This window comes from Hyposmocoma kahamanoa, unplaced genomic scaffold, assembly GCF_003589595.1.
Source record: "Hyposmocoma kahamanoa isolate Upper Pololo Valley unplaced genomic scaffold, ASM358959v1 202, whole genome shotgun sequence".
NCBI lineage: Eukaryota > Metazoa > Arthropoda > Insecta > Lepidoptera > Cosmopterigidae > Hyposmocoma > Hyposmocoma kahamanoa.
Window position 1 is genome coordinate 2,981,424 of NW_020653726.1, and position 24,323 is coordinate 3,005,746.

General features: G+C 36.4%; 1 protein-coding gene across 1 annotated transcript in view; it reads right to left on the bottom strand.

The window, feature by feature from the left end:
* The window catches only part of LOC113227078, a 191,770-nt gene that overhangs the window by 91,966 nt on the left and 75,481 nt on the right, over positions 1–24,323 (bottom strand). Inside the window, exon 4 of the mRNA XM_026459952.1 lies at positions 18,197–18,364. Coding sequence (XP_026315737.1) covers positions 18,197–18,364 — 168 coding nt within the window. The remainder of the gene's footprint in view (positions 1–18,196; positions 18,365–24,323) is intronic.

The following is a 24,323-nucleotide window of genomic DNA, read 5'->3' on the forward strand; positions in this document are numbered from 1 at the left end:
TAAATCGCAAAGACACTGCCACTGCACCCGTCACCCTGAGACGTAAGTGGACAAGTCCCATGTGCCTGTAATTTCACCAACACTTCAAAACCGGAACACAGTAATGTTGATATTGCTGCTTGGCGGCAGAAATAGGTAAGGTGGTAGACTTCTACTAACTCTTTGCTACTAAAATTTATGCTCACTATGGTTATATGCCATAGTTATTATAATATCTCTGATTTTGTTATTTATTTAGTTCACAAACTAGCATAATTCAATATATGTATATGATTACAATACGAATTACATATTGAATTCTTCTTATATGACGACCTCGATGACCCAACGGTTTGCACTGAATGAACCCAGGTTCGATTCCCGGTAAAACCAATTTAATAATAATAACGTACACACTCAACATAGCCACTATAGCACTCACAATAGCACTAGGGAAACCCTGAGTCGTGGGTGCCATGGACACACACATAGACAACCACATATTACACCCAAACTCACGAGAGAAATAAATGTAGGCCATACAAATATTTCTCCCGGCCCGGGAATCGAACCTGGGACCTCTGCGCGGCAGTCCGACATGGTAATCGTTCGGCCACAGAGGCAGTTAAAGTTGTTGTGTGTTGGGAAATTAAAGTTTCTAAATTGGTTCTGGTCTGGGTTTTCTGGGAAGATTTGGATTTTTTTGCTCTGGTATTCACAGAACATGAGATTGGTACATTATTGTTATATGTATTACGATCATAAGTAAGCTCAACATTGAACCAAACTGTTAATAACAAATTGAAATTCCTTTTTTATACATCTAGTGTCAAATATTTGTTACACACCGTACGCCTTATGATAAGCTTTATGTCATAAAGATCTGTGAGGCATTGCCACTGCGCCCGACACCCTAAGACATAAGTTGACAAGTCCCATGTACTTGTAATTTCACCAGCACCCTTACACAATGCTCACGAACACAGCAATGCTCACGTTACTGCTTAGCGGCAGAAATAGGTAAGGCGGCAGTACTTCCTTGGACGAACTCTATCATAAGGAGCTCTACTGCTACTAAATGAAACGTAAATTGTGCACATACATTGAATTAAATTGATCAAAATAAGAATCAAATAAAATTATGTTCCACGGGCGTCATCAAAAAGGTACAAAGGTCACAACAAAATGTATATAATAAAAAAAAATCGCCTTGCCCCTTGTAATTCTCATGATTCATCGAATGTTTGTTCGGATATTCGAAATTGAAGAGTACAATCGCTGTGGAATATATTGTTCAATAATAAAGACGGATCTTTTACGGGTATCACATAATCGTCGTTTATAAAACCCTGCCAATTCAATATCCCTCTACAACGTCGTATGTATGAGTGGATATTAAAATTTTCGTCCCATTTTAATATACAACTTAAGTATGTAGTATATTAAAAACGGAGTGTGTGCAGAACGCCGTAATTATTTCACGTCAGACCTAAGAGCTATTGAAGGAGTCCCGTAATATCCTCCATTCAAGCGGTAGACAGACGAATTATATCCAATTTTCTTCAGGTCACTCTTGGGTAAAGTGAAATTAAAAATGCAGGAATTAATCATTTCAATACGATATTTAACTACTTAAGTCAAGGGTACAGGGTTCAAGCTCACAAATATATAATCTTAGTACAGAGTGCTAATAAAATCGATCTCTTAAGCGCGTGGAATTACATCTATTTGCCAATTTTATTTAAATCGGGTACCAGAAAGTGCGCGAAACCGGATTCTCCTAATTTTTCATCATTGGAGGTAGAATATTTTCTTCAAATTTCAATGGGACCGCTACTGAGGTACCCTCTTTCCAACAAGAAAAGAATAATCAATATCGGTTTACACATCGCGAGTTATTGCTTAACAGAAGAGACAGTGAAAATCCTTCTTTTTTTGAAATCGGTTAAAAATATAAGAATTTATTTTAGTAAGAATTTTGTACATAACATACTTTAACAAACCCTCCTTGCAATTAGGGTTGTTATGGCATGTTATTGTTAGTTTTTATAATTTTATTGAATTTTCTTGTAATACCATTGTTTTTCATTTGTAGCTTCATTTTAGCATTAATTTACTGTAATAATTATTAGTATAATTGTCAATAACTTAGGCGCTTCAACTATTTTTCGAACTAAATAATATATTATATTAATTAATACATTATACGGGTAATACTTATACAGTTCGTTCATTATGTTAGTTTATCATTATATTATTTAATGTTGACTACTGATGGTTTATTATACACAATCAAATTGTATTGTGTTTTTATACCACACAAAAATTATATCCCAAGAGTGATTATTATCCTTTGAAATTATATCAAATATTGTGAAAATAGCTTCGATCGTACACATTCTATAGTACCAATACAGGTATGTATGTACCTAAAAGTAGTACATTTTATTTAGGCTTGTGTTTATAGTAAATAAGAGACAAATCTTGTTTTTATAAGCACAGGCTCAAGAATATCAGGCATTCGGTGTCTTTTTCTATTTAGCTCGGTGTTTGTGTCGAGGCCGTTCTGTAGCCAAGGGAGCTCTAGCCCTTGCATACAAATTGACCGTGTAAATGAGATAACAGGCTGTTTGTGAGCACAACCACCTTCTAATAAATGTGGCTAAATGCGAACCTCTGATACAGCAAAATGAGGTAGGCTATTCGTGTCCTTTTTATTTTGTTTGTGTAATTTTTGAACCTGTTTTTCAAGTGTTGCAATAATGTTGATATAGTTTTGAAAAGGTCAACAAGCATGGAAGTGTTGTTAACATGGTTTTACTCTTTTATGATAATTAGACTATCTGGATTTATTTAACCAAAACGTTCCAATATACCAACGTTTCGGGCCCTGTACAGGTCCCATGGTCAACCGTGAAGAGTCAAAACGTTGGTTTGTTTGAAAAAACAAATACACGCCATTTAAATCCGGAAAAATAGTTTCATTTCCTATAAGTAATAATTGCGAAAACCTCAGAACTCAATATGAAACGTTACATTCCCTTGTTTTGTACATCGTCATCATTATTATCGTCAACCAATTATAATGGGCGTGCCCAGAGGCATTATAATAAATTCTTAGAGGATTTAGGCCATAGTCCGCCATATTGATTCAAAGCGGGGTGGGCACAACGCACGTTTTCCAAGAGTTGTGAACCTCCTTCAATTGAAGGTTTTATAACAATGTCCTCTTTCACCAGTTAACGGGAGGTATTGCTACTAAGTTTTCATAAATGTAATTTCGAAATTAAATTCATAAGACATATGTCGTGACAGGGACCCGTAACGTGGACCTCTAAGTTGTGAAGGAACCGTTCTCCCACTAAGTTACCACCGACAGTTTTTTATACTTAGACATAATTAATCAAAGTTGTTAGTTATTCAAATAAGATTATTTCCTATGCTAGAATTATTAGAATGACAAAATGTATGATTTTGTCCTCTACAAAAACCCGTCTAACTCTGAAAGTTGTTAAATCGAAAACAATAAAGACAAAAACGACCCTTTTTTTCAATTATATACCCTTTTCAGATTGCAAATTCGGCCTAAAATGGTGTAATCCAATTTTGTGACTGATTTTGGAACGAACATCATAAGAGGAAAGGGGAGGAGAAGTTGTACCCAGTTTTAATTAACGGAAAAATTGTCATTTCAGAAAAGTTTTGTCATCGCATCCCTAAGACACAGAAACTATGAAACTCCCAGCGTTTTTTTAAAAATAATATACACACGCTTCGTCGTGATGTTAAGGGAAGATGGTACGCGTTTGTCTAAAAAATGCCTATTCACTCTAGCCTTGAATAGCCCCGTGTTGTGCTTTTCGGGTAACACAGATGCAGAGTATTCCCTCCGTTTTACGAAATGGGGTCCTTCATACGAGGAGTGAAGAGGCATCTTGTAGGCATGTAGGGTGGAGGAGGCCAGGGCAGTGATTGTATCAACACTGGACTAAGTTTCTTCCGTTTGGATTACGTTTTCCATTTTACATCAGGTGGAATGAATAGTCATCTGCCTGTTATGTATAAAAAAAAGTATTCCATTATTTTGTCGTACCTACGCATCAGAAAGGAGAAAGCAAAACGCTTATTGCGAATGGGTGGTATATCAACGACATAAGGATGGAGTGTTCCGGACCTTCTAGTGGAGCGAAAGAGGAACGGTGGGGTGGAACTAAATTAAAAAGTTCCTGTGCACAAAATTATAGGTACTTTGACTCAACAGTGAATAGTGAACTCCTTCTAAAACAGACTACGCTTATGTTCTACCCGAGCAGCCTGCAGTTCAGTTATCTCTTAGTGCCCTACGAGTCCAATACAATAATGGGTTTAGAATGTTGATGGGGATGCCCCATTTTTGCAGTGCGTCTACCATGTTCGCAAACAAGCAGCCTCATTGTTTAGCAGACTGAGCAGCAGCGCCAACACCATTTGACAGGTAATAACCTGACAGATATAACCTACCCATTATAATTTTTTTCATTCAAGTCCGGATCGAATAGTCTCACAAGAGTTTATTAGATGGGGATGCGAGTGAGAGTTAGTAGCCCGCCATTGTTTATAATTTTGTTTTTTAAACTTGTGTAACTCATTGCACAATATCATCATCATCGTCATCATCGTCACCATTTCAGCACAAAGACCTCCACTACTGAACGTAAGCCTCTCTCAAACAATGCCACAACGACGATTCTCGCAACCTTCGTCAGGTCAAAACATTATGTTAAAAACAAATATATACGTATGTACACGATTCAGATAAAACTAAATGTTTCATTCCGATGTGCACCAATTGTGAAACCTAGACTCCATATTTGGTAAATAATTTGTATTAATTCATGCCAATTAATCCTACAAAATATTTGTGGTAAGAAATGTCTAACGTAATGACGTCATAGAGTAAGCTAAGAGTTTAAAATAAGTTATACGTTCTATTTCCTAATCGTACTTTTTACAAAAGTGAATTAAAAGACCTCCATAATGGAATCGAGGCACGTTTGGGAGTAATATCCTGTTGACCGATCCTATCCCGGTTTTACACTTTTAAAATCACTGATAAATGAAAACTTTGGTAAAATTTATACGTCCTATGTTCGACTACGGGTTCGAAGAGATAATTATAATTGATAATTATAATAATTATTGATGATAATTATCATCTCTGGGTGGGTAGTTGGACTTTTGTTATTAAGCAGGGTTAGAAGTGATAATTTTATTATCATAATAGTATATAATAAACTTGACATTTCTAAAATTAATTGGAATAACAAAATACTACCGCTAGCAATGCGTGCAATGTGTCTGTATAAGAGACGTATACAAATGTGTCAAATGTCAATCTCAAAATGTCACAACCCAAATAGTTTTCCCAGAGAATTTTCCTCGTGCTTATATAGTTTACTCACTGTTTGTCATTTTTAGTCTAAAATTAAAGGACAAAACTAAACAAACTAAATCAACACGACTAATTATCCGACATACATATGTATATCGGATAATTATCAAATAAAATAATTACTTCGGTATAGGGCAGACTCTAGATAATGCAGATTCGCTGCACGACGGAATTGAGAAGATAAGATTGAAGTAATAATATTATTAAAATTATAGTCACGCCCAAATTAGTTTTTCAATATTACAGTAAATTTAAAACGTGTTTCATCTCCAACATGTACGTGCGCGGCTTTTAAGATTTTTTGAGCAGGTTCTTAAAAGCTCTTCTAGGAAATATTCAGTTTATAATACCTACGAGAGACGGCGATAGTGAACCTAAATATGCTTTGAATTAAGTGGTATGTTGTGTATTTGTTAGTCAGTTTAGTTTGCCAGAATATACTTACCAGCAACTTTTTTTTCATAACAGCAAATGATACATATAAAAAAAGTGTATACTTTTAATATTTTAAAGTAAAAGTCAGTGGTAACCAGCTAAAAACACGCTGCTAAAACATCAGTTTTTAGAATTTTTATGTATGTATCTGTGCGTTGGTACACGCTAATCTTTACACTAGCTTAATGAATTTGGATGTGATTTAGGCGATATATTAAAATAAGCTTGAATTAACATTTAATAGTTATTTTATATAATTTGTTGACAAATAAAGAAAACGTATGTCAATTATAAAATGTGTCAAATGCGTGCACTTGACTATGCGTGTGACTCGAGCACAACAACATGTTGGAATGAAGTGCGTGCGCTGACCAATCGATTGGACACTCGTGTATGTACACACAAATATAGTGTGCTTTAAGAGTCGATGATCGACAACCTCAAATGGCTTTGGTTGATTGCGCATAACAGTGAAAATTTTGATGGTAAATCGTAATTATTATATAGAATCATATCTAACAAGTACCTACTACGGCACAAAGCAATGTAGAGCTGTAATATTTAAGTACTGTCCAAAAACGGGTTAAGCTACAGTTCAATTATAAAAATAAAGTGAACATTATATTAACCTTAAATGTACTAATTAGGTATAATAACAAAATAAAAATATAGTCAGAGTTTCTTTGATATGTAAAATATCAGTAAAATACATAAGTGATACATGTTTGCGCGTATGAATCCGCGGGTACAACTAGTTGAAAATAAAAAGCATTAAACACTAAGAAAGTTTTACATTTTTACATTAATGTTTTTTATTACTCTCTTCGCTGTGAAATGCTTTATGTCGTTAAAACATTTTTACAACACAGAACATCCTCCAAATATTACGTATGAGCGAATCGTGAACTATTGAAATGCATTGGACATGTAGTTGCCATTTTGATGACGTGTTAAGTAGTGTTTCAAAAAGGTATTCAGAATATTTATAACAATTGCTTTGTTTTTATAAAATGCTTACACCTACAAAGTTTCACACATTTGTGTTCGTGAGTTTATTATCGAAAATTTTAACTCAAAAGGTACGAAAACTAATTTTTAATAGCATATAAGATAGTAGTACAGCTCCTTGTGAAAGCGTTCGTTCAGGAAGGTATTGCCACCTCACCTGCAGCATTTCTGAAGCCAAGTAGTAATGTCAGCATAACGTTCTAGTTTTGAAGGGTAACGGTGCTGGTGAAGTTACAGGGACATGGGACTTGTCAACTCACGTCTCTGGGTGACTGGCGTAGTGACAGTGTTCCTCAAATCTTTACTTTTTAAAAGCTCAGATTGATAATGCTATGCGCTTAACACCAGGTGCACGACTTGTTCGTCACGTCACTTGGTATGATTAATATTACAAATTCAATATTTTTAAACATATTTATTGATGTAAAGAATGTAACTAGAGGCTCATTATATTTCTGACCTTTGCACCCAATTATTTTAGGTCACAGATCTAAATTGCAAATTTGAGCTTTGTAACAAGCTGTGGCATTCTGTTTTGTATACTAGTTTCAAATTTCAGGCATATCGGTTGGGGAACGGCTGAGTAATTCTGTTCATAGGTTGCGCAATTTGAGTGGATGCCACGAAAGCTTCGCTTGCATCGGTTGCTCAGAAGACATACTTTCTCATAATCTTAATTTATCGTACTTAAAGTGTGCCCTAGATGTATGCATTTTAGTTTTCTCATCTTCGATTTGCCTGAGAGCCCTGTTGGTGTTCTTGTGGAGGTTTATCATTTCTTGACGTATTAGCATTGACCTTTGGTAGGTCAATGCGTATTAGAAACTATTTGCTGTGGCGTCATAGGTTATTGTTCAATTTTCCTCACATTTACGTTTCTTCGTTATAAAATGCACATAAGAAAATTTTGACATTCAAACAGTATGATTTTACCAGAGGAATGCACGTCCTCTCGCTTCGGGAGTTTTGTAAGGAGTGATGACGGAACGGACCAACGTACAAATAGTGGAAGAAAAAGGAATTCAAAATTTAAAAATATTTAAAAAATACGTGCAAAATTTTAAAGTAATCATTTCCAACTACCGCAATATACATAATAACTAAGCGAAGAAGAATTAGGTTACCCGAAATTGGGTTAACAATTAGGATTATACACAACATTGGCGGATCATACACAAATTAATAGTATCTGACGAAGTCAATCAAACGCGTCGTAGTGCTACGGTCTATTTCGCGCAAAGCTCATTAAACTGACATATGAGAGTATTACTGGACCAATTGTGTCATTGAGAGTATTAAAGCGTGAAATACTGACAGGGGGTGTGGGTCGGGCGCGTGTCAGGTCAGGAGCACGGCGGGTGTAATTCCGTGTATTTATATGAACGACAACACAATGGGCGCGGGATCCGACCTGCGTCCGTCTCGCGCACGCGCGTTTTAAATACACAGAATTACACCTGCCGTGCTCCCGACCCGACAAGCGCCCGACCTGCGTCAATCTCGCGCGCGCGCGCCCGCGTTTTAAATACACGGAATTACACCTGCCGTGCTCCCGACCCGACCCTCACCCACTGTCAGTGTGTTTCACGCTTAAGAGAATTTACAATTATTTACCACATATTAGTGGCTTCTTGTACTACATATATTAATTACTTCAAGCAATTACTTGTTGATAGTTAAATTAAGCCATACAAAAAATAAGGTTCATATTACACTGTCTTGCTGAACATTTTTCGTAATCGTCGTATTGTTTGTATTTTATCTATATATTGTATGTATACATAGGTAGTAGAGGTCCTTGAGAAAGAGTTACCTATTTTTGCCGCCAAGTAGTATTGTGAGCATTACTGCGTTTCAGTTTCAAAGGGTTAGGATGTTAGTGAAATTACAGGCACAGGGTACTTGTCATTATGTCTCAGGGTGACGGGTGCGGTGGCAGTGCCCCTCAGATCTTTGTGATTTAAAACTCTGAGAGGCACTGCAACTGTTATGGTCAGTCGTGTCGCTTACCATAAAGCTGTTCGTTCCGTCACTCGGTATCATAAAAAATAAAAAAAGAAAGATGGCGAAATATTAGTTTTTCTTTCATACATTGTAATGTATCAACCCTGTCAAGCTATATCAAACAATATATATTTTTTATATCCAGGAAACCGCACCCGTAAAATCACAAATAATGAAAATTGACTGTCGATATCTGATCCCATCTCAAAACGAGTCTGAATGCTAAACCCAAACCCCATATCTACACACAGGTACTAATTCAATGAAATATCATTTTTATTGTAACCCTTATCACGTTTACAGTTTTAATATTTCCCTTTTCGCAAAGCATTTTTTATCTTTTATTGTATTAAACCTTTACACGTCGCACATTTCTCTTTTGTGTACCTATGCCATAAATAATGTATAAGGAACATTACTATTCGATCTTTTGTACCTACGATAATAATACACTCAAGGACTAAGAGCGCGTTCCCATTATGTTGTGACAACAGATAGTCGTGTATTTTAAAGTGTCGTGGCCTGTATACTTAAATGAAGTTGTTCACACATAGAACAACACAATTAACTTCATTCACGACTTTTTTGACGTTACGACGACAGACTGTCGTGACAATGGGAAGAGTTAAAACGACAGTCATCCGATTCAAATGAAATAAATCGTCACGATTAAAATGTAGCGACAGATAATCGCAACTGCAAACGATGTTGTCGTGCAAACGACAAGGCGGCAGCCGTGAACCGATAAATTGTCGTCACGATATAGTGGGAACAGAAACACGCACTGCAGTCATTCGACAATCAAATATACGTCCACGACACAGTCATGACAGATTGTCGTGATATGGGAACAGGCTAGACGCGACAGTCTTCTAACGATAAATAAAACGTTACGACATAATGGGGACGCGCCCTAAGAGTTTGAGATTACATCACCGAAGGAACCAAATTTAACCCCAAAAAAATTAATAAATTTTATTTTTACCTTTCATGACATTGTAATATCTTAATGTTATCAACTGATAACTTTCTTAATACTATTGGAATTATTTGGTTTCTAAAATGTAGATAACTACAGATTTGCATGTCAATTTTCCAAAAGTATGAGGGCTGTCTTTGTACATTTTATAAACCACTTTTTAAGCAAATAAATAACATTCATTAACTCATTCGCCATTAAGGGTGCCACCACACTTATTGACACGTAAACGGCTTGAAACGGTCTGAAATTTTTTAAAGTCCATGCAATAAAAGTAAAATAGTCGTTTTCGATGACGGACGACGCAACTCCTTACAAACGAAACGCACATCTTTTACGTTCTTACTGAATGGACATGGAGGTAACTCCAACTCAAGTAATTTTTATGTAAGGGTAAGCAAATTTGAAACTCGTGAAATCGTCACATTGATCTTAATCAAAATAAGTCGTAGAGCTTACTCTACGACTTATTTATGAGACAGATTTCCCGGAGAAACAGTAAACGCGTTTCCGCGCGGATCCAAAACTATACAAATCTAGAGAATTCGGACCCACTTCGGATGTCGCTTGTGCACTAAGTATGATTCGAATGCGAGAAAATACGAACATCGCTTGTACACCTAGGGATGAAATGATCCTTCATTTCGGACCATCATTTCTCGGAATCGGAAAAATACGAGTCGGACATAGTGTGTAAACGCTTTAAGCGTTTTTTTTTGTGAATAAAGATTTGTATACATTTCTCATTTCCAACATTTATTTCAAATATGATAGATCAAGACAACCAACCAAGCACGCATAAGCTGTATAAATAACCTGTAGTGATAAGTGTGGTTACCCTCTAACGTGATTTTTAGTGTTATAATCTTTATATTACTAGTTGCCAGCACGTAGAAGCGGGTTCGAGAGATATAATGTTTTAGTCTATGTTTCTACGTCAGACATAATATATAGGCTGTTAACTTAATTGCGTTACACACGGAGAGGGGGTGATTCATCCCATTAATACAAAAAGCTTACACAAGAGAACTCCGAAATCACGAAAAAACAGATGTTATTGTTTTTTAATTGAGTGAGTATAAACCTTCAGTATGGAACAACTGTTTTTTTTTTTATAATTGTTCCTATTACTTAATAGGAATTGTAGCGATTCACAGAATCCTTTTTGTATTTTATAGTATTTTTAGCAGTTGAACACATGCATGCCATGGTGACATTACAGGCACATGAGATTTGTCTACTTTATCTGTGTGACGGGCGTAGTGGCAGTATCCCTCAGATCTTTGCGACCTAAAGCTCTGAATGGCACTGCAGCGGCTATGGACAGGCGTGTCGTTTACCAACAGATATCATAAAAAATATATAATTTCATAACGTTTTTTTTTGTGAATTTTGCATGGAACGTAATTTTATTTTTCATATCTTCAAATATGCTTAGTTGACAGCCAACATTCCGTAAAAGTATAACTGTATATAATAATACATCGCACTGTTAAGTGATTACTTGTATATACTATGTCAGAAACGCGTATCACGAGTAATATGTGTTTAATGAATATTAATTCCAATTTAATGGCGCCTTATATGTTACTAAATTATTACGTGAGAGATGCATCAAACCACAGACTAAATTTGTCAATAAAATGTAGACTTGTTTACAAACATGTACCGATTTAAGCCGCGAATACTTATTCCTAAGTTGCAATATTTTCCACTGATAAAAGTACTGTCAAATAGCACGCTCAGTTTTACACTTTCGATGTAAACACAACAAAATTTACTTCCAGTGTACCTATAACTAAATTTTACTTCCAGTGAATGGCAGAAAATAACTTTTAAAGCCACTTTAATATTATACGCCAATGCGCTTAGATCCATACCTTAGTAAGCTTTTTATAAGGGGTTTATATTCATGTACCAGTGTACATGGCCCAGACGACTTTTTGTGCATCAAAAGCAAATGTGAACGCTTTGAGTGCGTTGAACTACATTATAGTAAACATTGTGCTTTAAGCTATACTCTGTGGGACAAGTATCGCTCCCTGTTAGACACTATTTATGTCATGTCATCTTCGATCAATGTAATGCGTCTGACAGGCAAGAAATTACGAGGAAAATATATACTAAAACTCAATACGACGACGGCGATTCTATATAGCATGGGCTCAACTAAAGGGTCGGTCACCAGACACATTATCTATACATTTCTTTTACAAATACGTCATTCAATATTTGGGTCAGCGGTGTTCCTCGATTCACGTTTCGTTCCACGATTTTTAAAAATTTATTATTATTATTTACACCCATATAATATATCAGACCCTATTGATTGACATACATACTACAATATAATAAAACATTATTTATTTATTTACACGTATGGAATGCGACGTGGGACGCAGCTTGGGTGTCCGGTAAGAGACCTTGGAAACGTCGATACATGACACCCTTCGACCAAAACTACTCCTTCATGAAGGTCGATAGATGTTGGTGCTCTCACCACAAATGAATGGAGTCTGCGGATATTGTGATATATACTTGTGGAGTAATGAAGCCGTGTTACGTATAACAACGTCGTCGTCGGTACCGCTGAAATGAATAGATGATTAGGGCCAGTCGGGATAGCGCCACTAAGGTTACGGCTGGTGTACTTCTTTTTCCGTTCTACCTTTATGAAACCGCTCTCGTCGCACTGGTCAACTCGTTTCGGATGAGTTCCTGTTCTTCTTCTTATTTGTAAAAGGTATATTTAAATATAAACCTTTTAGGAATAACATAGACTGTGATTTTTTGAACCTGTATGAAGAACTCCGAAACTACAGGAGATGCAGATAAACTATCTTAGAAAGCATTAGGTCTTTTTATGTGAAAACAAATTTGACCTTGTCATAGCTTGAATTGTCCGTAAAAATTAATAATATTGACAATTTTTTTTAATGCTGATCGACTCTGTTTTTTGTAAAGATCATTTCCTTGTATCAGTAGAAAAAAATTGGGACGTCAGAAGTTGGTTAAATTTAATCAAATGCATTTTAATCAATCAAATGCATTTTAATGCAATTCAATCAATTCATACAACTTGTGCTCTTTTTATGATAACAGGTGACGGGACGAATAAGTCGTGCGCCTGGTGGTAAGCGACACGCCTGTTCATAACAGTTTAATGTAACTACTTAATTAAAATTAAATTAAATACTTCTTTCTGTATGCGAGGATTCACCGTGTCTTGTAGTATATTACATAGTTCACGACCGGTGTTATCGGTTAAAAAAAACAAGATGAATTCGTATTTTTTTTGACGTCTAAAATCCGATTTTCCGTGTGATCGAAATACGTCAAAGTGTCTATTTTAGGTCTCATTTCACCTTGAAAAGAGCTCCTTGTGACAGAGTTCGTCGAGACAAGTACTTGCCACCTTACCTATTTCTGACGCCAAACAGTAATGTGAGCATTACTACGTTCCAGTTTGGGAAGGTAAGGGTCTGCTGGTGAAATTACAGGGATATTGGACTTGTCAACTTATAACTCAGGGCGACGGGGCACAGTGGCAGTGCCCCTAAGATCTTTGCGAGTAAAAGCTCTAAATGGCTGTAATTGCTATGGATAGGCGTGTCGCTTACCACCCGATGCACGACTTGTGCGTCACGTTAGTACTTAGTATTATAAAAAAAAGACTGGGGAAATGTAAACGTCGGCGTGGGGATCTCAAAAATAGGAATTTTCTAAAGAAATACCAAGAAACCAGTGTAAGAAAATGTCGCCAGCAAGTACAGTATGTACTTGCTGGCCACACAGAACCAATTTAGAAAAGTGCTTAGTTGGCATAGCATCCGGCACGGTTTGCTGGGAGACGTTGGTTCAAATCCAATCGGATTGAAGTGGTTTTTGTCTACGTGTTCGATCTTCGTTTAATATTAATAATTGAAAGTTCATTTATCAAATTGGTCCAACGGGAATCGACCTCATCTAGAGCCCACTGTATAAACTGTTAGGCCACCGAGGTCGTCAAACGTCAATATTACTCTTAGCATGTAACTAAATATGCGTGTACAAAGTCTCAGATTCAATATGTAAAATACCATTACTTGTGTCTGTGACAGTAGTTTCAGAGATCCAAGGGGTTTTGTTCAAACAAGCGGTGGCTCCGACAAACACGTACACTGTCTCGAAAACCATTACTTTAGAATAGTTTCAAGAAAGGATTTTGGTTTGAAACAGATTAGAGATGACGAGTACTTGGGGCTCCTCTAGGCAGCATTCCTTACATCAAATTAGGCATAACTTGATTAGAATGTTATTTTGTTTTTATAATACAAGTGACGGCATGAACAAGTGGTATGCCTTGTGGTATGCAACACGCCTGTTCGTAGTAGTTGCAATGATCTAAGGGACACTGCTAATGCGGCCGTCATGCCCGTAATTCCAGCACCCTGCAAAACCGATATGTAATAATAATAATTTATAAACTTTAGTATTTGTAAACATTAAGTTAAGTTTTAATTTATAACTTAAATTAATAACTTGCGTTTATTGACCAACTTTTTGAAAATCTACACTTCCCTTGCAACCACAATAGTACACGACCAAAAGAGCACGTCAAACGCAGGCCACACCGCGGACAAAGCTAACTAGCTTAGCTTAACTCACGTAGTTGCACGCAAAGTTAGGCTAAGAAAATACGGAGTAAGTTGTGACTATGGATACGTGCGGGGGTAAAGGGCGGCAGACGGGCGACATATTTTACATATTTTTAGTCGCAGTCGAGCTCTTTGTGAAAGAGTTCGTCCAGGGAAGTACTGCCACCTTACCTATTTCTGCCGCCAGGCAGAAAGACGCAGTGGCAGTGCCCTTCAGGGGTCCGCCATAACCTTTCTAAAAACAATCTTATTTCAATGTAAGCTTAAAGTAAGCTTGTTATAATATTACTCATATTCGTACCTTGACAAACGTGTCTACCAAGAAATGTATTATTGCTAAAATGACTGAAAGAACGAATGATTTCCCTATATTGTCTATTCCTTACTAAAAATAGGAAAGAAATGACGCTATGTGAACTATATAATGGCCATGTCCATTGACTTACGCCATGTCTTCATTTTTTATGTTCCGAATCGTGTTATCGTAGTATAATGTTAAAGTACTTAATGTTATTTACATTCAGATAATTTTAACTGCTAAAAAAAGAAAAGTATGTAATAATGAAATCTATTAAAATTACGTTGTTTTCAATTATTATTCCGCATTTTCATGAAGAAAAAGAAATAAAACAAGCTGAGTCTTGATAGTCACATTGTGAATTCGGAATCATCACGGAAGAAATCTATGTGGTCTGTGGGAACCATAGTCTAGTGTCAACTGTTAGTTTCGCCAAGGACCATATAGATGGTCTTAATTTTACTTTTAATCATTACAAATCAATATAACTAAAAATAATGTTATTTCCATTGCATTCGTGTAACTATTGTAAGATTGCTAAATATTACTTTCATGTCAATGTCACGTCATAGTACGAACTGAGTGAATGAATAGTCACAAAGCTGCCAATAAAACATCATAGTTTTAACATTACAAATAAGCTTACTTCAAGCGCGTTATGGCATGAAAAGTCAATGTAAGGTTAAAGTAATATTGTTTTAAGAGGTTGTGGTAGGCCCCAGATCTTTGTGATTTAAAGCTCTGAGCGCCACTGCAATTGTTATGGACAGGCGTGTTGCTTACCATCAGACACGCGACTTGTTCGTCTCGTCACTATAAAATAAAAGTAGCTATCGGTATCGTTGGGTTAGTTTAGCTAGCTCGGTTAGCTTAGTTCGCGGTGTGAACGGAAATAAGAAAAGATCCCCCGGCTACGTGAGCGTAGATAATAAAGACGGTCCAAAGTGTTGATGTGTTCTTGAGTGTACAAAGGTTACAAATTGCCCTTTATTATTATTTATAGTAGTTTAGCACTCCTATTGTTAAGTAATAAAAATTCAATTTCGAACGTAATATTACTTTGGTTGCACTTCCAATGAAGCATATTAAAACGTAAACTAAATATAGCCTCGTCTACATTACGGGCGATTAGGCAATGTTCCTTTAATGAGATCACTAGTGGATCGAACTCGTTATTTCATGCCATATTACGTCATCGCCTTGCTTATTTAAATGATAGCGTCGGTGGCAGCAATCTGTATTCCTCATTTCATTATAGGTTGTTATTAAAGACGCGCTTGCGGCCCGCGTGGGTGGCGGGTGTGCGAATAATCCGCGAGAAATTCTATACCTCGTCGCTTCGTTAGCGCGACAATACACCTGCTCTGCTGTACCATAATGTACATTCTGATGAATGGAACAGAACGCAAATATAACGTCTTTGTTATATGATAATAGTCTTTAGTTATGTATGTTTTCAGAGAATAAAATTGGCATGTGTCATTGGCAATTGGGTCCTTCACGACCCGCACAAGGCATATGCGCTCTTTGCAGGGCTCAACGTCAAATTCTTTTTTTAAATAAATTATATATTATGCATTGACTTACTAATAAATGGACGACGGGTCTAATACAAAAACCACGAAAAAAATGTCCCAAGTCAACCTATTCGAAATTTAAATTGTAATGTCATCGCAGTATCGCGCTGTCAGTAGAACAAATGAAGACTAAAGCGGAGTGTCGCGCTCTGTATACGATTTTAGCGCCTTACAAATGCGGACACTTTTTAGCGCGGACCCGACGTCCATATAATTGTAAGTCAATGATATTATGTTCGTTAACAAACATCCCACAATTTTTTTTATTACTTACTGGACATTTCAAATTTTTCTGTTTCATTTTACGAAAATCAGTCGATCCACCCGATCGGTTGTTATATTTTATTAAGGGTTGAAAATCTATTTACTTATAAATTGAATGGCTATTGTGCAAGTTTAGACTGAAATCAAAGTTTTGCATGCTCAATTCAAGTTGTTTTGCTTTATAATATATAACGGAGTTACTTTCGATATTGATTTCTCCGGCGTTTTCATCCGGAAAATGTCATAAATGTGTACGGTGCTTATTGTAACCCATAAAAGGGTTTACATTGAAATGTCTATGTTCTGCAGGTTTAGCATTTTCATGACACCAAGTGAAGGGACAAGTCGTTTGCCTGGTGTTGCCACTCTGAGCTTCACATCTGCTGCTACGCGTGTCAACCTTAGGCATAAGTTGAAAAATTAACATTCAAAACCGGAATGCAGTAACGTTTTTATTACAGCTTGGCGGCAGAAATAGGTAAGATGGCAGTACTTCCCAGGACGAACTTTACTGTTAATAATTACATTAACGCGAATAGACAAAACAAGATAGCGTTACTTATTGCATTAAAGTGCGCGATGGTCATTTTAACGGCCGAGACAACTCGCGTGAAGTCAATTTTGGGAGTAAATTACAGCTTGTAGACGACTTACCATTTGCCTTTTTGCTCATGACATATTACGTATAGGAGAACTGACTAAAAAACCTACATAATTAATTTAACTCAACACATCAACCGACTACAGAATATAAGTCACATTTGTTTCAACTTAAGTTCTAGTGGCATCTGGCGCGACCTTTATAATATATTTTCTTTTCAGCTTTATTGTTATATACTTTAATACATTTTCTTCACATCTTCCGACATTATAGAAAACTCGGAACAAAAACTATGTAAATATGTTTAAAAAAAATATGTTTTTTACTTACTCGTAAATTTTATTAATACAGTTAACAGACATCAGACGCAATGTAATACAAAAACATTTTTAAATAGCAATCTAAACCTGGCACCCAATTACTATAGTTGTAATTGGGAACCAACTGGGTGGGTTACATCATTCGTCATACGTCATTCCATAAAATAAAATTTAAAAGAGTGTAAATACATAGAAAAAGTTAATAAAATATTAAACTAAGGGAATTTACCATTTAAGATCTGGTAGTTCTTACTTTCTACAACGTTTCACTGACCTCGAGAGTAAGTAATTTTGATTTAAAAGAATATTATTAAATACATTGTGTGCATCACAGATTTCATTATAGCAACACACATTCTTTTAGCTGGGGTATTTATTTCAACACTATTAATTGTGGGTGGCAGCGCAAAGGTCTGTGGTTCTCGCATGGATCTACAGGGAGCTTTAATATTAATTTGTTTGAGGAGGTAAGCGCCAAAGAAGCCACCTACTATTTTATGGAGACAGCAAAGGTCGAGTAACCACCTTTTTAGGCTCAATAGATTAAATTTCATCTGAAACCATACCTGCCACTCTCTCTAAGACTCTCAGAAAGAATTGTAATTGTGGACACGAATTAAAAAAGTCACGATATGAAAAACTAGGAGTTAAAAATGTACTTACCATCATTAATAAAAGGGTAGACTGTCCTCAGTTCAGCTTCATATTCCTCCAAAGAAACGGCTTGAGGCACTATCGGAGCGGCATAGTCGTCTTCCGGTGAGCGCTCCGAGCCGTATCCTTGGTCGAATCCAGGGTCTTGCAGTTTCCATACTGGTTCGGTGCCTGACCCTGAGACAAAAAAAGATAATAACGTTTAATAATCGCGTTTTCGATATTTAATTAGAAGAAAGACCCAGAAAAAGTGTACAGATAGAAGATAAATATTTGAATAGTAAAGATAAGATCGTCATTCTCAAAAAGAAGATGACAATATGGACAGAATCTGTTCCATTAGAAACATAAAATAAAATAATCTGAAAATCACCATGTCCACAAATACTTAACAGTTCGTACTAAAAGTTCAAATTACCACAGTGACCTCGTTTATGTTTAACCGTATTCCCGTAACATAGATGTTAACGTGAAACGTAAAGTTGTAAGGAGTCTGTAAACTTCAATGGAGTTGTTCGTAGAACATCTTAATTTCTTCAAGGCTTAAATCAAAGTTACATTATTAGTGTTATGAGGTTTTCTGTATTTTAAACGATATCCTCGGGGATAGTGCAAATCTGCGTATGTAGCATTGGTAAAAGGCGCGTATCTGCACTAAACCAAGTTTTACGGGAGATGGATTTAACGTTATTACTTGGTTATTTCAAAGGATACAATTTTCATTTTTGCACAGTAACCATTAATTTATAGATCACGCTTATTCGGTTGCCACGACGTTTACGCGGATTTTATTTGGCCACTAAATTACCAAAATGGAAATTCATAATCCAATGCCATGTACGCGTAATTACACTATCCCTGACGTATATTCTAAGAAAGTCAATATCACGGGTTATCTTCAACCACAGACCATGAGCAAAGAAGTATGTTTTCTAATGTAATATCAAGTAACAGGACGATCATGTCAAAATACTGCTACTAAGTTAAAATACTCTAATAAAGTATACAAATTATAATTATTAATACAAAGATCGAACACTCAGAAAAAAATTCTTCGATCCGGTCGGATTCGAACCGACGTCTTCTTGCATACCGTGGCAGACGCTATACCAACTAAGCCACGGAACGAACCAACGGACCTCACGAATTTTTCTATGTGCGTGGGTCGTGTCATTGTACTTGGTCTTTCAACGACTTTTTAGTCGTTGAAAGACCAAGTACAAAGCACAAAAAATAATTGAATATCAATTCAATAAAAATTTAATTAATACAAATTATAATTTTCTTGACATCGCTAACGTACTAACGTAAAGTCCAATTTCCAACAGAGAAAATGTCTGAATACATGAAATTCTTTACTTCGTAATAATATTAAAAGCCAGATGTCACATAATACTTTCGGCTGAAAGGATACTCTTAAACATTAATGGCAAAAACTTCGAGACTCGCTCTTTCATTTTCTTTTACATTTGATACCTAACGCAAAAACATTTTATAAACATTAAATGCTACTTCGTTTTTTAAAAGAAAAGCTTTCAGCAATAGTCGCGAGGCAAGGAACACTAGGTTATCCATCCATTCATTTTATTAACTCTCTCACTGTTATTGCCGTTATTTATTTTCATTTTCACTTTTGCGCGGGAGCGAGTCTCTAAATATTTTATTCCTTCGTCTGCTGCCCTTCCGTTTAATTAAACCTTTTTGTTGAAATGTAACTGGTGGACTAGCAGTTGGTTAGAGTTTCGCTGGTCTTGTTAAGCTCGTCTAGTAATAATGTAATTTGAAACATTATTATCTTATTTAATTACAAAAATGAAGAAGAGAAGAAGAAAGTTACGAAAGTACGAGAATGTTAGGGAATAGCTTATGTAACAGACAACATTGACGTCATCAAGATCCGGGGGGCAAAATCGACTGATTCGCTGGTCCAAAATAAGTCAGAATATTAAAATCAAAGTTGATTTACGGACTAATTCATATTAATTTTATCATCGTGTGACGTATAAATATAGGTCCCACTGCCGGGCACGGGTCTCCTCTCAGGTTTTTAGGCTATAATCTGCCTTGCTGGCCCAATGCGGGTTGGGGACTTCATACGTCTTCCGAGGATTATGAACCTTCTTCGATAGGCAGGTTTCATAACGATGTTTTCCTTCACCGAAAAGTTCATTCCGAGAAACACGAGATGCGATTGATGTCGAACGATGTACTAGTAATGTATAAATTTTGTATAATAAAGAAATGAGACAAAGAAGTTCTTGTCCTGTAGAAAAAATCTTAAATATTGATTCATGTCATTTTCAGAGCAAGTTTTACAAGTCCACGTACGTCTGGGTAAATTCATGGGTGAATGGTTGCAACATCGTGTTGGAAAGATTAGCCAATCTAGGTACTACGTCAGCGTGCCTAGCTAGGCAACTGTTAACGTTTTGCGCCACGACGGTGCTCTTTCCATGTACTCCGATAATAGATAATAATGTTTCTTTACGAAATAGTCATTAGAATAGTCGCTATTACTAAATTTGACTGAAATTTCTGATAGGGTGTTTTGTATTGGCTGTTTGCGAAAGGTTCGCGTGCGATCTATTTGAGTGCCGTTCGTGTGCCGCTCGCGCCACATATACTCGTACTAACATGTATTTAACTGCACACACGCATGCGCACGCGCAACGCACATGCAGCGCTTTCGCGGTGCATTCGCCAGATGTGTACGCACCCATAGTATCTCCGATTGCAATTTTTTTACCCTAGTTAAAAACAATGGCATGTTGAATTCAGCGTGCTATACTTTTTTAAACTGCCCTGTGGCCGAACGGTTACCATGCAGGACACGTAGGGTTCGATTCCCGGGTCGGGAGAAATATTTATGTATGGCCCACATTTATTTCTTTAGTGAGTTTCGTTGTAATTTGTGCTTGTCTGTGTGTGTCCATGGCATCCGAGGGTTTCCGTAGTGCGGGGCTATGAGCGTGTGCGTTCTATTATGTTACATATATTTTTTCAGTAACAGAAAAAAATACTAGAAAAACATTTTAAATATCTCTTTATTATCCAAACTAATATTATAAATGCGAAACTAACTCTACCTTTCACATTTTCACGCCTAAATCGCCGAACCAAGTTTGGTGAATTTTGGTATATACATATTATTCACATAACGCCCAATTGGCATCATTTTACTTGCTATGAACTCATTTAATGTAGTAATTAATTTCATATAACGAACGTTTGATATAAAGTTACATTCTATAATTTCATTTTTTATAACGATCATAAGTTTTATAACTTAACCACAGTCAACATAACGTCATTTTATCTAAATTTCATTTCGTTTAGAAATATGATTATTTCCGAGAAACGATATCCGTAATACTAATTTTATGAATTATACGAAAAAATGTTTGGAAACGTAAATTAATTTGTTGCTGGCACTTGCCGGCCGCTGCCGCGGTACGCTCGCTACGCTCACTCGGCTCGTGCAGCTATTTCAACGTTTTAACCTAACCTAACTTATTGAATATGAACCGCAACCAACATTTGACCCATGTAAAACACGTTTGTTTTATTTAAATCACCAAGGAATCCGGTGTCTAGCAATAATATTTTTGACAAAACGTAATTTCAGCATTGTAAACTATATTAAGGAAAACAATTCTCTCTCCGCACCTCCGGCTTTTAAATTACACTCCTAGTATCGAACAGACAAGCACCATGGCGAGTCGGGTTTTAAGTTATTATTTATGTAAAGTGTACCACGTAAAAATTATTTAAATTTACAATATAAACGATAGTCATATAAAATGAGCTTTATATGAAAAAAAATTACAAAATGTGAATGCTATCAAATAAGATTTTTTTGAGTTAAGGTATATGAAGTGAAATCGTTCCAAATAAAATTTTTATTAAATGAATGGTATTTGTTTTAAAATTAGTTTATTTAATGTTCGTATAAGTAAGTGAGACGCAACCACAGAAATACATTCAGTCAAAAAAGTATCGGGAATGGATGATTTGTTTATGGTTCCAAATTCAAATTTTTGTTTTTTTGTAGTTGTTAGATTGGCACAACTGTTTTCCATTTTGGCGCGGAGTTTGAGTTGCATCTGTTATTTATATTAAATACACTGCTGGTTTTAGTAATATCATATATAGTGTGTATTGCGAATTTCATAATGGACAAAAATATCGAACAAAGAGTTTGTCTTAAATTTTGCATCGCTAATGGAATTTCGTGTTCAGAGTCACTGAAAATGTTACAGAAGGTTTACGGTGACTCGACTTTATCAAAAACTCGTGCTTATTAGTGGTTCAAAGCGTTAAAAAGCGGTCGAGATGTGATGGAAGATTTGCCTCGCTCTGGTAGGCCGTCAACGTCTGCAACTGAAGTTAACATAGCAAAGTGAAGGAAATAGTGACTGAAAAATCCCCATTCAACTCTGAGAGAGATAGCCGCAGAACTTTCTGTATCTCACGAGTCGATCCGTACCATTTTAACTAATCATTTGGGTATGAAACATGTTGCTGCTCGGCTAGTCCCAAAAGATCTGAATTTTCTCCAAAAACTCAATCGCATGAAAGTCGCTGAGGACATGCTAGAACGAGTCAGTTCGGACCCAACATTCATGAAACGCATTGTTACCGGTGACGAGACGTGGGTTTACGAGTTTGACATGCAAACTAGTCGACAAGCTTCGGAGTGGCGCCTTCCAACTGAACCGAAACCGAAAAAAACCACGCCAAAGTCGATCAAAAGTCAAAGTCATGTTGACTGTTTTCTTTGACTATCGCGGTGTTGTGCACTCTGAATTCTTACCGGAAGGTCTAACGGTAAATAAAGAATATTATTTGAGCGTTATGCGGCGTTTAAGAGAGCAAATTCGACGAAAAAGGCCAGATTTGTGGAAAGAAAATTCTTGGATTTTGCACCACGACAATGCGCCTTCGCACAAGGCTATCATTGTGAACGAATTTTTGACCAAACACTCAACAAATACCATCCAACAACCACCATATTCACCAGATATGGCTCCTGCTGACTTTTTTCTTTTTCCTAAACTCAAATTACCACTTCGTGGCACCCGTTTTCAATCGATAGAAGACATAAAGGAGAATTCGCGGCGAGAACTGAACTCAGTTCCGGAAGCAGCGTTTAAAAAATGTTTTGATGAATGGATTATTCGTTGGCGCAAGTGTATCGTTTCTAAAGGAGCATACTTTGAAGGTGATAAAATAAATTTGGGTGAATAATAGACATTTTGTGTATTATTGATCTTTTCCCGGTACTTTCTTGACAGAGTAGTATATGGGTGCTACTTTTTGCCACAAAAATAAAACTTGTTGAAATAGGAGATGAAAGTGTGTAAGGAAAATCAACAATTTGTTAAGTAAATAACCTTGAATAAAATACGTGAAAATCTCGAATCCGTAACGTTCTTTGTGAATTCTCGTTTTCATAATTTCGCCCGCTCTGCTACACTTGCGCTCAATACGTGAACTTTCTGTTCAAATATATTTTGGGTAGATTTATTGCAAAAAGATTGTATAATTCTGGTATTACGAGTTGACTTGATATGATTGCTTTTGCATTAGTTTAAAAAGCTTCTAGTGTGATTAACCGGTTGTTGTATCCGTTTTATTAGGAAATACAAATAAATGATAGTGACGGGATGAACAAGTCGTGCGCCTGGTGGTAAGCGACACGCCTGTCCATAGTAGGTGCTGTGCCAGTCAGAGCTTTAAATTGAAAAATCTGAGGGGCACTGCCACTGCCCCGTTACTCTAATATAAATCCCATGTGCACTGCTTTAAAAAAACGGAACGCTTGGAGGCAGAAATAGGTCAGTTATGATAAATATGCCAGATACTTGAGTGACAAAATGGGATGTCTTCAAGGCGCATTGAACTATAGACAAGCTCTATAGAGAACATACCAATTCAGCATTGGGACATGGGAGTTACGAAGCACAAGTAAAATATCAGTTCGCGTGTCTAGGAACAGTTAGCAGGATGTATATAATGGCGTTCCTAACATTGATTTGTTGCGGCCTTTCCTATGGCGGTGGCGTGAAGAGACCTTGTCGTGGAAATAATGTAGATTGCACGCTTTATGGAAAACAATCCTTTATACAGTAGAAAA